Genomic DNA, 17201 nt, shown 5'->3' with positions numbered 1-17201 from the left:
TTCCCAACAATCTAAGTCAATACCGTCTTCGCATCCCAAACTGAACAATTTGGTTGCGTTTTTCAACAGTGGCAAAAGCAGCTGTCCACAAAGCGGAAAGCCAAAGGGGGGCAGTTAGAGAGGAAGAAATTAAAGAATAAAGAAAAGAGAAAGATGAAAGGTCCATCGGAGAGTGAGTGACAAGCCTGGAGAAAGGCAGCCTGCGCAGTGCTGGCTGCCCACCAGGGAGGTGAGCAAACCGCCTCGCGCTAGCCTGACAGGTGAATGGAGCCGCGCAAAAGGAGAAAACGTGCGGAAGAAGGTCTTCTCGCAGACCCACGCGGCTACGCCTGCCGAGCGGGGGCAGCAGAGGAGCTGGGCGCGAGTTGGGCGGAAGACGGATGCGACAGGAGGCGGGAGGCTGGAGGCGGGTGCGCCGGCTACACGCCAGCCTGCTTACCACTCGCCCGCCAGACGCGCTCCGGGCTTCTCCTCTTCCTCCGACGCGGGGCGGCTGCCCAGACATCCCCGCCTCTAGGTCTGGAGAACTCCCGAACCCGCCCGCGGAGTAGAGCGAGGCCGGGAGTCTGGCGGTCCCCAAGGCTCTCTTTGTCGTGGAGACGCGGGGACTAGACCCTGGGATGAGCGGAGGAGGGCGGCGCGGGCACTGACGCGAGTTGGGACCAGGACAACCCGCCGCTGGCAGGGGGATGCGCCAGCCCCGGCAGACAACCTAACCGGGTGCACACGTCAGGCCGAGCGCGCAGGTGGGACTGCGCTCTCCGTGGTCAGCCCCGCGCGGGTCCCCTGCTGGCCGGAGGATGGGCAGTGGTGCCCCAGGGCTGCGCCCGCCGCTGCTGCCCCCACCGCGAGCCCGGCGTCAGGCTGGCGTCCCATGCTCATGTATGTAGACTGGGCGCTGGTCTTCAGGGATGAGGGTGCATGTTGGGTGTCCGCGCCCCACGCGCTCGGACGACGCCCTGCTGCTGGGGTGAACCCTCACTTCCCCGCAGCCCAAGTTTGTAAATATGCGAGGTTCGCCCCGGGTTAAGGTCGGCTGGACTGAGACTAGGAATGAGCAGAGCGCGAGTATGACAACCCTAATGGAGAGGGTTGAGGGGGAGGAGGACAAGCGCACTGGAGCATTTAGAGTGGGTGGGCGTTTAGGGAAGCCAGGTTGGGTTGCAATTGCATAGCAGTGATAGGGGCTTTCTATGCTCCTTTGGGTGATAGAAACTTTGAGACCCAGAAAGGTTGGTTGGCATCCCTCCAAGTGAGATACTCTTACTCCCACTTTGCGTGCTGGAGCCCATACCTCCCCCACCGTCCACCTAAGTGTTTCTGGGCACTCTATCACCAGGACCCCTCCCGGGTAAAAGCACTTCCAAGACTGAGCGCTATGGCTGGCTACCCAGCCTCGAATCACCGCTCTAATAGCCCGTGACGGGCTGGGCGCCGGGGGCTGGCAAAGGAACAGATGCCTCGGGAATCCCCGATTCCGCTATCCCGGAAGAGTGAGGGGTATCCTTCAGGCAGCAGGGGTTAGAAAAGATAGAAAGCCTGTGCTCCCCGGACGGGAGGCATTTAAGAAGTTACGAATGAGTCACGGGGTCTAAGGAGAAGCCTTGTTAATCCGCCCCCCCCCCCCCTTTCCCCAGCAGAAGCCCTTAGGGCAAGAGAGAAAAGGTTTCCCTTTAATTCAGTGTCCAGCTCCACTGCAGAATTTTCCATTTAATAACCTTGAAGAAATACAGCCAGGACCTAGGGAGGGACAACCAGTGTGCCTGAATTATGTGGTTTCTGTATGAGCTTTGCAGGCGGGCACGGGCCCGGCTCGCTGCATTCCCTAGCTCCTCAAGCCGCCGGTGACAATCTCCAACACTCTTCACCACTACAGAAGACCCCGCCGGCCGGTATATTTCTTGGACTTCGCTTCCAGTGTATTCCTCCACAATTTGCGATGTCTAAGAACCCCAGCTGTGCACTGACGCTAAGCATGCTGCCTCCGTCTCTGGCGTCCAGCTCTTTAATCTAGAGCTATGCTGGAGCCCGGGCGGCACCGGGCTGGGTGGGGGCCGCGGCGGCCGGGGCGCGCGCGGGCCGTGGGGCTCAGTTTTGCTGCTGTTCTCTCCGCAGGGACGGCGGCTCCCGGCTGGCGGCGGCGCGCTCCCGGGCTGTGAATGCGACTCTCCCTGTGTCCGCGCTCCCCGCCCGCCCGCCCGCCGGGACGTGGTAGGGGATGCCCAGCTCCACTGCGATGGCAGTTGGCGCGCTCTCCAGTTCCCTTCTGGTCACCTGCTGCCTGATGGTGGCTCTTTGCAGTCCGAGCATCCCTCTGGAGAAGCTGGCCCAGGCACCAGAGCAGCCGGGTCAGGAGAAGCGCGAGCACGCGTCTCGGGACGGCCCGGGGCGAGTGAGCGAGCTCGGGCGCGCAGCGAGAGACGAGGGAAGCAGTGCCCGGGACTGGAAGAGCAAGAGCAACCGTGGGTTCTCCAGCCGCGAAGCGTGGAGCAGGCAGAAGCAGGCCTGGGGTGTCCAAGGCGGGGGCCCCAAGGCCGGGGACTTGCAGGTCCGACCTCGCGGGGACACCCCCCAAGGGGAGATCCCGGCCGCAGCCGCCCAGGACGCGATCAGCCGGGAACTCGCGCCTACGCCAGAGCTGCCTGAGGAGTACGCGTACCCAGACTACCGAGGGAAGGGCTGCGTGGACGAGAGTGGCTTCGTGTACGCTATTGGGGAGAAGTTCGCGCCGGGTCCCTCTGCCTGCCCGTGCCTGTGCACCGAGGAGGGGCCGCTGTGCGCACAGCCTGAGTGCCCGAGGCTGCACCCGCGCTGCATCCACGTCGACACGAGCCAGTGCTGCCCGCAGTGCAAGGAGAGGAAGAACTACTGCGAGTTCCGGGGCAAGACCTATCAGACTTTGGAAGAGTTCGTGGTAAGAGGACAGGCGACTTTGCACTTTCCTGGAAGGGGTGAAGCAGTTTTGTTCTATGGTTCCCCACTATTAAGAGGCAGTTTTTTGGTTCTCATGACCCTTTAACAAGACCTCTCTTTTCCAGTGTAGAGGTAACACTTCCAAGAGGATATTTGGCCAATCCATATTGAGTGCCTAGATATTCGCTATAAAAGGGTTTCATTAGAACGAAGCCCAAGGTACTGAAGGGAACAGCTCCAAAGTAACAACTGTACTTTCAACGTGAATGTATGGCTTCTAAGAAGTACTATAGGTGAAATGCTCAACCTGTTTTCAAACAGGGTAATTTACTATGATACTTGGGATATATTCTTAAACTAATAGCTGATTAACACACACACACACTCACACTCACACACACGCGCCATTTCCCTAAATTATTTGTTCATGGTATCATGCAAATGTTCTAAAAATTAAAAGAAAAAGAAAACATTGGCTAATTAGGCTCCAAAACATACTGGATGGCAAAATCACAAAGTCCAGTTTATAGTTAAAATGGTTTCATTTCAGAAGAGTAGCAGTAATATTCACAGTACCAGTCATGGCCCCAATGCTTCTCTGTTGGGCCCCAGGCTAAGTTTTTCATATGCATTAGTTTATTTAAATTTCATATACCATGCTAGAAGCTAGATTATTATCTATTATCTCCATTTTATAAAGAGGAAACTGAGACACAGAATATTTATATAACTTGAAGGCAATGAAGCTATTAGAAAGCAGATCCATGAGTTAGAACTCTGCAATGCTACTCCATAGCTCATGCTTTTAACCCTTACTCACCACCTTGAACCAAAAGCCCAGCTCTGTTGGGGCGTGGATTTGCTTGGAGGTGCTGCCCAGCACGCATGCGCCGGCCCTGGGTAAACTCTCCTCCGCTAGGGGCCTCAGAGAGAACTCAGCAGATGTTCAGCATTTCCAAACTCCTCAAGGTAGATTCAACCCATGACTGGCCCTGGTCTGGGCCCCTTGACTTAACAAGCAACAGATATTTTTTTTCTCGCCTGCAGAGGGCATACTGGAACCTACAGCCCCTAAAGAGGAGTTTGGAAGGCAGGTAGGGAGGAACTCTTTAGGAATCTGTGAGAGCTGCTGATTCCAGGGCACATTACTGAGTTGTAGCAATGTGTTATCGAGTTGTATAGACATGTGAAAGCAGAAATGACAACACCATAGATAATGTACAAATATGGAATGAGTCCTGGGATTTAGAGTCAGGAAACATGGGCTTCATTCTGGCTTGAACACTAGGCAACTATATTACTAAAACAAAGCACATGTCCCCTCTGGATTTCTTTTCTCACCTCTGTAGTGTGAGGGTCAAGCTATCAGTAAGGCTCATGAGCAAAGTATAGTTTCAGACATAAAATATTTAATTACTTACAGTCTTTGGCTTCAGCTCTTTAGAGAAAGACAACTCTGGTGAGAATTTCCTATGAACCATCCCTAAGTGATACATAGAACTGAGTCAGGAACTCTTCTCTCCAAATCCCTCCTGTTGGTTGGGAAGTCTGGTGTATACTTCTTCAGATGTTTTGGTCACTACACAAAATATATAGGCAAAAGCATCCATGGGTGCTAAGGAGCCTAAAGAGGCACCTTCCATTTTGCTGTGGGAAAGTATCATAGGCACTGGCTCAATAAAACAATTCTCTTATAAGTAGTTGACTTTCATTAAGATAATCAAACTTTTATAAGGTCAAAGATAGGCAACTGTTCTTAAATTAATAACATTTGTTGTTTGCATTATTTAGTGTTCCACAGGTTTTTTTTTCTTATAAAGTTTCCATAAAATAAGCTGAAGAATTACTACCACTTTCATCTGAAAATCCCAAATACTTCTCAGAGTGGCCATTCATCCCGGGTAGAAGGAAAAATTGAAACTTGGTTTTTGGTGTTTTTTTTTTTAAACTCATGGCCAAGTACAGCCCTAAAGCTGTCTTTGCCTCTGGGGGAAAAGAATCTCTTCTTTGATTTCTGTTTGCAAAAACTGGTAGTCAATACATAGAATGTGTTTTTCAAACTCTGGGGATGTAAGATGATATTGACCAAAGAGGGACTGGAAAGATTACAATCTTATAGAACCAATAAAGCTGTTTTTAGAGTATTAAGTGCATCTTTCATCTTCAAATGACATTTTATTCTTAACTTTCATCCTAGGATCCACACATGCTTGAATGCTGAAAAGTTATTACGAATTTTTAATTATATGCTTTCTGCTTTCTCTTACATACACTACAGAAAGATATTTTTTGTATGGTGTCATGTTTTCTCATTTCTGTTAGTATCAGGTAAATTTATAGGTATTTCTCTTACTTAGCATGGCTTTGTGAATATCACGTAGTGCCTCTGTTTTTGTTTCCTACAATGTTGAAAGGAAAACCCAGCATTTTGATGATGGGTGTGGAAAAGACAAATGCAGAAGGAGGTAGGGCCAGCTGTAAGTCCATGGGGTTCATGGGGTGCAGTAAAGGAGATTTGTTGTGATGCTGAGGCCAGACCAAAGCAATTGGTAACATGCCTGCTCTGGGTATTGTGGGCTTTAGAGAGAGAGAAATTGTAGGTCTGCAGTTTGCACAGCACAAAGTATATGGAAAATGAAAAAGGAAGCATTTTCTATCAGAAGTGCTTTGAGCTACTCTGAAGAAAATGTAATTCAAATGGAGATTGTGGCACAATAAGGTCATACTTGGAACAGTGTTTACCTTGGCACAGAAGGAAGTGAAAGAGACATGGTGCCTGGCTCTCTTTCTCTGAGAGATGAACAGCCCTGCAATAGTCTATTCTCTACTTCCTAAGAGGAAATCACTACTGATGGAGTCTGGACCCACCTTGATTGTGACTGAAGTGAGGAGCAGATAAAACTCCTGAGCTGCTGTTGCCTATGATGTGCAGGGCATTTGGCCCCAACAAAAGTGGCTTCTCCTTAGCTTCCTGGATTTCTGAGTCTTTGGGCACATAAGCTTTCTTGCCAATTTCTGTGCCAAGTATTGTACAGATTCCAAACCTGTCTTCCCTCTTCTTTCTGGATTCTTTTACCCATCAAAACTCCTCTTCCTTTACACTCTGTTTAATCTCAGCCACGTGGGTAGAAAACATCACTGATACAACAAAATGCCATTAAGTTGCTAGTAATAATGGGTGTAGCATCCCCATTCATTAGGGAATGGTTGTAACTTAATTTGTGAGTCCAAAGAAAAATATAGATAGTAGTAGAGTTTTTTTCTCTACTAACTCTTAAGTTGTACTGAATATCTTATTCTTCAACCTGTGCCACCAGACATCCAACTTTGAGGAAGCCTGTTCATTGGTTTATATATGTTTTATAAATAATTCATATCTGTGCTTCCTAGGATATATTGACTTTCTAGGGCTTAAATAACAAAATACTAAAATCTAGGTGCCTTAAGCAACAGAAACTTATTGCCTCATAGTCCTGAAGGCTAGACGTCTAGGATCATGGTATGTACAGGTTTGATTCTTTCTGAGTCCTATTTCCTTGGTTTCCAGGTGGTTTTTCGGTGTCTCTATCTGTTCTTCCCCCTGGAGATATGTCTGTGTCCTTTTTTTTTTTTTTTTTTTTTTTTTTTTTTTTGCTAGCACTGGGGACTCATGTCCTTGTGCATGCTAGGCAGGAAGTACTCTACCATTGAGCTATGGCCCAACCCCAAGTTTCTTCTTCTTCTTTTAAAGTCACCAAAACTAGTGGATCGAAGCCAACTCTAATGATCTCTTAATCACCTCTTTAAATAACTTGTCGTATCCCCAAGTACATTCAGATTCTGGGGTATTTAGGGGGTAGAATTGCAAAATATGAATTTGAGGGGGACACAATTCTGCCCATAGCGTAGGGTGTCTGTGACCAGAGTAGACCTTGTAGAAACAGACCCAAGGAGCATTGATTGGGGAAGGATGCACTAGTAAATATGAATAAAAGGAAGAAAGTGTTTACAAAGAAGGCAGAGAGTGAGTGGTAATGAACTCACTGCTGAATATAAATACCCGAATGGCTTCCCATGCATATTCAGTCTCTGTGTCTATTCCATTCTTAGTGCTCCTTTTGGAATTCTTATATTACTTATGTGAATAGATCCTTTTATCATAGAAAACTGAAAGGTGAAGGAGGGAGGGGGTTATTGAGCAGTTTTACATCTGCCCTTAATGATCACTATTCATTCCACAAGCAAATCAAATTTGAAATTCATTAATAAAAGTACTTCTATTGTGATCAAGAGAATAAGTTGTTCCTGTTATGAGAATTATGGTCTCCTGTTGTATTGTGAAGTTTGAACAGGAGTCTACAGCCTTGTTTCAGTGTTTTATAGAATCTAATGAAATCTGTGCTTTCTGAAATAAGGCCTTACAGGATAACTAAATCATTATGTTCCTTTGTGTTTAGTTGGGGTGTATCAGTTCAGGTGTCAGCAATGGTCATCAGAGCTGATCAGAAGCTCTTGATTGAGAATTGTATAAGACTTTGAAAAAAAGAGAGAATGAATTATTAATAATTACAGCTTGCTAAACTACCTTTCAAAGCTTGAGAAATGTTGAAAGGGGTTCTGGTGGACAAATTGATCTGGGACCATAGAGATCCAACTGCTCTCCCATGGCTTCAGTGTCTGACTTGCCATTAACCCCATTGCAAAATCTCATTTCTGGACTTTTATCAATGAAAAAATTATTCTCACATGAAATTTGGAACCAAACCCTTCATCTAAATAGATCTCTATTAAAACTTTGAGATTGTGCCAGTAAAGAGAAAGACACGATTAATCATACTTTTCAGTCTTCATATTCTTGTTGCTGATGTTGCTGAACCAAAAATAATGTTATTATTATCTACCTTTACAGAGTAAAATGACTCAGTTTGTATTAAGTTTGTGCCCTTTTCTGTGAGACAATCTAATATATGTGCTGTTGCCACCTGTGATTTTGTTCTGGTTAAGATTTTGCAAATGCTGCCTTTCTACCTAAAGGCATTTAAACAACCACAATTTTTTAAAAAGAAGGAATCCATATGCCTTGGCTTTTTTGGACTTTTCAATGTGTTTCTAACTCAGGTGGGGGCAACATAATCTTAAAAACTCTTACTTACATGTCCTATGCAATGTTTGATGTATAAATACAGTCTAGCCTTTTCTAATGGTCAGAGGAAGCCAGTATGTATCTAAAATTTATTATGCATTAGCTTATTTTCCTTTGTCAATTTATAGGACAGATTGATGAGCTGGTGGTATTTTCTTTATTTTGAAGGAAAGAAAACTAAGGTTCAAAAAGAGTCGAGTAACTTGATCCTGGTCACAGAGCTAATAAATGGTAGAGCCAAGATTTGAGTCCTACTCTGTTGAACTCTGACAATCCTGCTCTTCCACCTGTTCCACAGTGTCTTCATGACTATATGCTGATGAAGCAGCAGTTTGTGTGTGGTGAAAAGAATGGTATTTAGTATCAGGTACCTGGAAAAAAGAATACTTCCACAGACTTGGAACATTCAGCCCATGTTTCTATCCAACAGATATTCAGTGGATCTTGGATAAGCTTTATTTATGTGGATTTATATCATATCTGACTCAGGCTATCTAGAATAAAATAAATGTCTGTCTACTTCAAAGTATGAAATATTGAGTTGTAATGATAACAAACAAATTTGGTCTTAGGTGTTCCTCAAGGACAATGGGGAAGGATTCCAGTGAGCAGTGTACAAAAATGTGAGATCTGAAGAGGTAGATAGGACCTCAGTGAGATCTGGAAGAGGTGAATAGGACCTCAGAGTTGACCAGAACTATCTCGGGCCAACCTGTGACCCAAGAGTCACATCTGGCCTGAGAAGGTATTCCAAGTGACCATTATTTACCAAATGATAGGTTCATATAAATATGCAGATTGTCTATTTCTTGTGAAAATGGTATTACTCCCTGATGGCAGCCGTGTACCAGAGCTGAGCTCTGGAGATGGCATTTGCTTCCCAGCTCTCCACTTAGTGGACATGTGACTCCCCCTTGAATCTGTTTTTTTTTTTTTTTTTGAAGTTTCACCCTAGAAAATAGGAAATACATGTCTTATTCAAATCAGACAGCTAGCTGGTAGGCAAAGGAGGTTTGGGATCTCCAGGTACTGTGTTATCAAGTCCTGTCCCCTTCACAGATTTCAGAGAGTGAGCTTTGGGGACTTCAAGCACAGGACATTTAGAGTCTAGAGACCTCAGTATAAAACATCACTCTCCATCATTCTGTGCCTCTGGGAAAAAATTTAGAGCTTCACTGTTCTCATTGTTTTCTGGTGATATAACATAGGTAAAACCTGCATCTCTCTTATATTATAAAGAAGCAAATGAGATATACTTAAGAGCAGCCCACTCCTGGATCTGATGTGAACATTTAGGAGAATGTGTATCTGTGAGAAGTGATGACTGTACCCTAGCAGTCTGGGGCTCTAGGAGAAATATCTATAGATACCCTCTTCTTCAGCACTGGCTTTTTAAATTATTTTGGGGGTACTAAGGGTTGAACCTAGGGGCACTTAACCACTGAGCCACATCCACAGCCCTTTATAATATTTTTTATTTTGAGACAGGGTCTCACTAAGTTGCTTAGGGCCTCTCTAAGTTGCTGAAGCTGGCTTAGAACTTGTGATTCTCCTGCCTCAGTCTTCCAAGTCACTGGGATTACAGGCATGCACCATCATGCCCAGCTCAGTGCTGACTTTATGGAGCTAGGTTTCCCCCACAGAGCATTTCCTCTCCAAATCTGGTAAATTCCAACAGAATAAACATTCTTGCATTTATTTGTTCATAATAATTTGAACCATGAGCCAGGCACTGGGCTAGATTCAGGAGACACAAATGGGTGTCTCCAGGAGACAGTCAGGAACACTGGTGTGTGACGTGTTCTGAGGGCCTTGTGGGGAGGCTGTGAGTGGGTATGCAGCTGGGAGCCACTGCCTTGTTTATTACTGTTATTATTGTTGTTATTAATAATAGACTCTTCTTGTTGATGGCTCAGTTTTGAATGACAGAGGAGTCCTGGAGCAGATGTTCTAGGGAAAAGAAAAGAGTTTTTCTCAAATATAACAATTGTGAATTTGAATAAAGGATGTGGCTTTTCGCCCAGGCCTGCATGCCCTGTAACCATCTTCATGGTACTTTTCTGACCACGTAGCTGGAAATCCTCCTTGCTGCTCATCTGCTCCAAGGCTAAGATCCTGCCAGCTGGATCTCACTTCTCATTCTATTTCTGTCAGGCACTGGGGTGCGGCCAGGACATAGACTGCCTTTCGAATCTGTGGAAAAGGATGATGTCAGTCATCTGCCGATGGCCCTGTGGGTTTTCTCAGAAGCACTAGCCACTGGGAAAGCATAAGAATTGAAAATTAAAATGTCCTGTGGCTCTGTGCATTTCCACTTGTGGCAGAAATGATATTGCTTTAAACATGTAGAGAGTATTCCTTTCCTGGGAATATGGAAGATGGCCTGAAAATCCCACCTTTGACAAATCCATGAACTCCTGAATATCTACATTCATCAGCCTTCTATACTGTAACAAAATATCTGATATAATCAACTTACTAAAGAAAAAAGTTGTTTTGGCTCACAGTTTTAAAAGCTCTAGCCCGTGATATATTGGCCCCACTGTTTGGGGTCTACTATGGGGTAGTACATCATGATGGGAGCACATGGCTGGGTAAAACCACTCATGTCATGAGCCATAGGAAAAAAAAAAGAAAGGAAGGAGCCTGGGTCCCACAATCCCCCTTATAGGAGCACCCCCATGACCTAAGGACTTCTCACTAGGCCCCACCTCTTCAAAGTTCTATCACTTCCCAGTATCACCACACTGGGAACCAAACCCTGACCACATGGGCCTTTGAAAGACATTTGCAATCCCAACTACAGCAGTGTGTTTTGAAAAGCACAGCTGAAATAGGAAGAAAGTTAAATAAATTAATTCCTAGAAGGGGATATTGTAATCCACAGAACAAAGGAGTCCTTGCTGTGGTGGTTGTCTGGAAGCATCTGTTGGTCCCTGAGGTCTGTGCTCTTGGCACTCATGGGGCAAGATTGGGGCATATGATGAGTCCAGGGCCCTGTGATGAAAGATTCAGATAAATATCTATCTCATATATCCAGTTTCTCTTGAAGAGCCTGTCCTGCAAAAGAAAAGTGTAGGCAAACACCTCTTAATAGGCCTCATCACTGTGCAAAGGGGAAGAAAATGTTTTCTTTGGGTAGTTTTAGTCTCTAGCATACAAATCTGTTATGGGCATGGAAGCCAAATCATGCTTCTCTGTATGACCTATAAAATCCATGTGGAATTTTTTTTGAGGGGTGGGGGAGGAGTCTACAGGTATCTGACCTAAGCAAACATTTAGAGGTGGAATACACCCTCCAACCAGGCTGCAAAAAATTCGTACAAATTGCATTCCAGGGAATGTGACCTCAAAACTAAAATTACACTCAAAAAGAAAGGGCCTCAAAAAGTAAGAGTCAGCCAAGATAAAACATGCCATATCAGACTCAGATATTGGAATATAAAATAAGTATATTTAATATAAATAAAGAAATATATGTTGGAATAAAATTCATTGATAAAGAATGGAAATGCATATGGAATACTAGTCAGCTTTGAAGAAAAATCAAATACAACTTGAATAAATGGGTAATAAAAGCATGGGAATTAGTGAGAGGAGTACTTAACAGTAGTCTGTTAGATACTGATGAAGAGATAATTTAGTGAACCAGCAGATAGCTCCAAGGAAGGTAGCCAGTATGAAAGGCAGTAGTGACATGTTTCCAAACATGGAGGAGAGAATGAGAAATCTAGTATACATCTGATTAGAATTCTAATGGAGATAGCATAGTGCATGGGAGAAATCAAGAAGTAAGTGTCCAAGACTTTCTAGTTGAAAGACCAATTGTCTGATTCAGAAAACCCAGTGAATCTGAAGAGATTTTTTTAAAAAAAATGTATCATACCTAACCACGTTGTAGTGATACTGCAGAACACCAAAGGCGAAAAAAGATGCTCAAAGCCATCAGAGAGAAGACATTACACTAGAATTCTTTTGTCTGGTTAAGGGCTACAGTCACAACACACTAAAATAACTTCTTTGAAGAATAAAGAGAAGCAAATGTTAATCTGATTTATATATGCACCAAGGAATCAGAACAAAAGTAATTTTAAGCAATAATAAGCCGCTGTGATACATACCTGTAGTTACAGGTACTCAGGAAGCTGAGGAAGGAGGATTGCTGGAGCCCAGGAGTTTGAGACCAGTGCCTGGGCAACATAGTGAGACACCCTTTATCTGAAAAAAAAATTTTTTTTCAGGAGGAAGGAAAATGATCACAGAAGCAAAGTCACAGTTAAGGAGAGAATAAAACCTTTTGTTTACTAACCTGTAGACTAGTGGCTCTTACCTGAGAATAAGGATGCCTGCCTTCTCCCAGGGGACTTTTGCACTTCTTGGAGATATTTTTGATTGTCATATGGGCATGAGGATGGAGGATGTTACTGACATCTCCTGGGTAGTGGTCAAATGTGCTGTTGGAGTTCCACAGTATACCAAAGAGTCCTGGACAACCCACACCTGGGTATGGGGTGAAGAACCCCAGTATAGACTGAGTGATATAAGTCTCCAGGGTCTGTCTTTACCTGGAAGGGGTCGGTTTGTCTTAAACTTTAGTTTTGGACTTGGTGGACTTTAAACAGGACAGGCCATCAGATAAAGCTTTCAGATGCTCTTAGAAAAAAAGGTACTAGGGGCCAGCTCAGCTTTAGGGCAAATCATGATAGAAGTGGACACTTTCAACGACCCCTCCTGCTTCCCAGGGATGCCTACTCCAGACAACCACCAAGCTCCATTGAACCATGAGCAAATTTTCCTGCCCTTTATGTCCTAAATGTCAGAATACTTCAAAATGATCTTCCTTTCTAGTTGTCTCTCTGTACTTTTGGGGCACAAGGCTGCTAAGAAATAGTCCTTTCAACCATCCAAAACAGACTAGTCCTTCTGTATTGTATCTTTGTCTTGCTTACATCCACCTTTAAAGCAGTTTATTTTTATTTTGTTTTGGAATTGTTTGCCTTTTACAAAGATATCTCAGTACTTTTTAGGAGACTTGAAATGAATAAATATGATTAAAAAATGTTTGAAGCAAGTTACCACACTTATTTGTTAACTATTTTTGGAGTATTAGGATATTAGGATATGACCTCTCCTCTTGGTAATGTCTTGGGGCACAGTAACCCAGTCAGGGAATCCACTGTGACTGTGGCATTTTGTTCTGTTGGCTGTGGTCAGCAAGTGGCCAGAAGGAAGCTCACATCCCCTTCTCATTTGGGGCAGGCCTTCCCTGAGAACCTATGCAGCCACTTGCTGGTGGTGCAACTTTGTTATACATGCAGAAGTGTCAGAAAAAGGATAAGAAAAAGGATTCTGACAAGGCTGCTCCTTCCCCTGGGTATGAGGAGCAGGAGAGGTGCCCTGAGGGATAAACTGTGCTCTGGAGTCTGCCTCTCAGTTCTGGGTAACCTCCTGCTGTTGGCAGAGTTCATTTCTGGGCTCTTAGTACCCTCCAGGAAGCCAAGAAAATAAGCTCATCTTGCTTCTGGGTAACAGTGAGGGATGAAGGATACAGTTTAATGGTCAGGTCTCAGGGACCATCACACCAGTGTATCTGAGTGCAAAGATGGATTCCTTTCTGGTTGAATGAGCCCTCCAGGCTCCTCTTTACCGGAGCTTAAAACCCCACAGAAAAAAGGACTTGATTACCTATAAAAACTGCTGTGGTGCCCTGCTTTAATTTGAGAGCACTTAGTTCCAGGCAGAGGGATAGGGCCAGGGGTGTGAGCCAGCGGTGTGTCTGCTGCTGGCTGGGCTGAGCTCCAGCTCTTCCTGAGTGACTGGCAGCTGATGTACCCTGAATGAGCTTTAACAAGACAGCCAAACTCTGACATCAGGCCATGCCCACACAGGCCACTTTATGGCTGGGAGTCTGATCCCTGTTGCTGGGGCCATACCAGCTGTGGGTAGAATGCCATACCCCTTTGGTCATTGTCATTGCTCCCTGCTTAAGGTGTCTGTTGTTGCTGCCATCTAGAGTGAGGAATGCCAAAAGGGGCAACATGGCTCTTTCCTTCTGATGCATGTGTGTGTGTGTGTGTATGTGTGTGTGTGTGTGTGTGTGTTGATATACACATACTAGTTTCAATGCATTACTTTTTCCTCATTTGCCACAGTCCTCACCACTCCTTATTACTGCATGCAGTTTGTACTTCATTTACTTACTTGACTGATCCCTGAAAAAATTGGATTTGCAGTCTTCAAGAGAGAACCAGTCCCCATGCCACAGTTGTCTTTTAAAAGCCTACTCTTCTGAAGATATTTGATTTTAGACATTTGTGTGGTAAGTGAAAAGTATCCCCTGTTTCATTCTCTCCAGGGTTACTTAGCTTTAATACTTTATTCTCATTCTAAAACAAAAGTGTTTGGATCTTCCTTTTTTTTTTTAAAGAAAAAAAGTGGTTCACCTTTCAACAAAAGTTATCAGAAGGACTTTTATTCCAGTAGTCCAAAGTAGTTTGTCATATCCAGGTGACATCACCTCCCTTCTCTTAAGGGCTTGATTTAGGAATCTGAGAATGAGTAAATTATCTACTAAAGGAATTCCACAAGTGTCTTGGCATCGCCTAAGCTCCCAGACGGGAGGCAAGAGACCCCTCCCTACCCCTCCCTACCCTCCCTACAGTACCAGATGGATGCACAGAATCTGGTCACCCACTTCCCTGTGGTCCTTGGTCCCTCCATTCTCTGCACTGGTTTGCAGGACTTAGAGCAGGAGGCCATACACCCAACAAGGCACATTCACCTGCCTCCACTGCAGCAGGAAGTTTATTGGTACATCCTTCTAACTATATATCAGTCATGCCTGCAGATTCCAGAATGTTCCTCAAGTCTGCACCACTAGCAGAGAAGAAGGGTTCTTCCTCCTGATTCTCTAAGCTCCTCAGCAAATACAAATTCTGTGTAAATATTGCCAACATATCCCCTCTCACAATTGACCTAGCAAGTTCCTGCATGATTCCTGTTAATCTGAGAGAATTATTTAGAAGAGGAATTGGAAGATGTTAGTATACAAGGGTCTTGCCTCAAGCTAAAGCATAAAGAAGGCCAAGCTGTTGGTTGGTGCGTGAGAAGAAAGCTGTGTCACCTCTCTTTGGCAGGCTGGTGTGCTGTGACTCTACCGTGCGGTCCGTGGACTTTTTTTTTTTTTTCCTGATGCTCAGAAGCTGACAGCTTCTGGGACAGTTCTTAATTAAGTCCCTTTGTGTGCAAATCCATTCTCTGACAGAGCGTGGAAAGGCAAAGAGAATAGCAGCAGCAGCAACAACAATGACAAAAATCTTCTCTGAAGGGCAGAGGCAGCCAGGCTCTCTGTCACTGGTTTTCTCTTGCTACTTATGTTGGAGGTTAAAGGTGGCCTGTGGATCAGCCTCATTCAATTTTAGACTCACTCCCTTCCCGTGGGAGCAGTGGGCACATCAGGGAATGTGGAACCTTTTTTTGTGTTGGCCCTGGTGAGCAAAGGGACATCAGACAGCAGGGGCACTGGCCAGCCTTTGAGATTGTGGGGCAGGAAAGTACATGGATCAACTGTGTCCTGCTTCTGGTCAAGTTTGAAGGAAGCATGTGATAATGCCTTGGCATGCTTTGATAAGACAATTTCAGGGAAGGAAAACTGAAGTGGAACTGGGAAGAGATTCGATTCCAGGTGATTGTGGAGAAGAAGGTAGTCACATGTGTGCCACTTCTGGGAACCTTGCAGGTAGTAGAGAGATAAGAGCCCCTCATGGCCCCGGATGCATGTGGATTCTGAGCACTCAGTAATGAAGGTGTTTATACTGGTGGCTGGGTTCTGTGACCAGACCAGTGTTCAGGTGTCTATCCTGTCTTGGCAATACACCAGACCTGTGGGTATTTTCACTCTATCAAAGTGGAGTCAAAAGGCATCACTTCTGCCCTTTCCTCAAGCTCTGAAATAACACAGTTATTCCAGGTTCTCAGAAGCTAATAAGATGTCTTTTTTTTTTTTTTGCATAGAAGGGGACTTGGTGACTTGTCTCTGTGCATCTTGCTAGGAGTGTGAGCTGGGCACAGGTTTGATGGATTGAGAATCTAGAAAGGACACTTTCGCCACCTGGTGACAAAACTGTGACAATGGCTTTGGGAGGCTGCGTGCCGTGCCCTGGGCCAGGTGGAGCGGCTGCTTTTAGTTCCTGCCTCTGGCAACTTGTTTCTTAGTCTGAGCTCATCAGAATAATCCACAGCAGAGTCAGAAGGAACCCAACAAAATTCAGATGTGTGAATGTGGAGATAATTTTCTTTAGTCTTAGAACACTTCTTTTAGTTTTGTGACTCCCCACATCTGCAGATGGCTGAAAACATTTATGCTTGGCAATTTTAGCTAAGTCTCCTCCGGGATATCCCAGTCTTTTGGGGTATCAGGAATTTCATTACTTTTGGTAATTACTCAGCATTTCAGGAATTCTCCCCTCTGAACACATCTTTACCTTCTTTTATTTATTCCAAGTGGGAAGAACTCTTATAATATTATGGTGTTAGGAAGGAAATCTTATTCTGTGCTATCTCCTGCTTCTTGCCCCTGGTAGAATTCAGCCCACAATGCCAGGGTGCTGCTGGTCCTGCACTTTCATGGGGACATTTTTCTAGCTCCCTTGGCTATGGTCACGGTCCTTTTTAGAGCCCCTGGGACTAGGGTCTTTACCCCCTGCAGCTGTCTTGTCTCAAGTCCCTCTGTACTACTGGTCCCCAGGGATCTCTGCTATACTCTGCACCCCAGAAGAGGATGGGCAGTGCCTGTTAGGTCTTCTTGTTAGTGTGTGTCCCCTGATAAAATTACACAGAGACCACCACGGGGACAAAGGGGAAATGCACTCTGGAGCTTGACTCATGGCCTGATGGTAGACCCCTGGAGGCTTGGTGTGTGCCACCCTCAACCAGGGTCAGCTTTGCATCCTGAGGTGGGGCTTCCCTGTAGGCACTCTCTTGAACAGCTACTATGGGGAGGTGGCCAGCGCCTCATTAGGGGGTTCTTCTTTCTGCCAAGGAGGGGGAAAGTCACCTAAGAACTTAATAATTAATGAAGAACAAAAGACAAAGTCAGAAAGATATTTTCAAAAGTTGGAGCCCCTGATAGGTCCAGTCCACACAGGAGCTGGAGCTAGACAATTAG

General features: G+C 45.1%; 1 protein-coding gene across 1 annotated transcript in view; it reads left to right on the top strand.

Annotated features, from left to right (window-relative positions):
- Positions 1-2218: 2218 nt before the first annotated feature.
- VWC2 (von Willebrand factor C domain containing 2) overlaps positions 2219-17201 on the top strand; it is a gene marked incomplete at both ends in the record, with an annotated part of 170633 nt that continues 155650 nt past the window's right edge. The window contains one exon of the mRNA XM_081286476.1: positions 2219-2914. Within this exon, the coding sequence (XP_081142602.1) occupies positions 2219-2914 (696 nt within the window). The remainder of the gene's footprint in view (positions 2915-17201) is intronic.

This window comes from Spermophilus citellus (assembly GCF_964194105.1).
Source record: "Spermophilus citellus genome assembly, chromosome: 3".
NCBI lineage: Eukaryota > Metazoa > Chordata > Mammalia > Rodentia > Sciuridae > Spermophilus > Spermophilus citellus.
The sequence above is the reverse complement of the archived record's forward strand: the minus strand, read 5'-3'. Positions and strand labels throughout refer to the sequence as shown.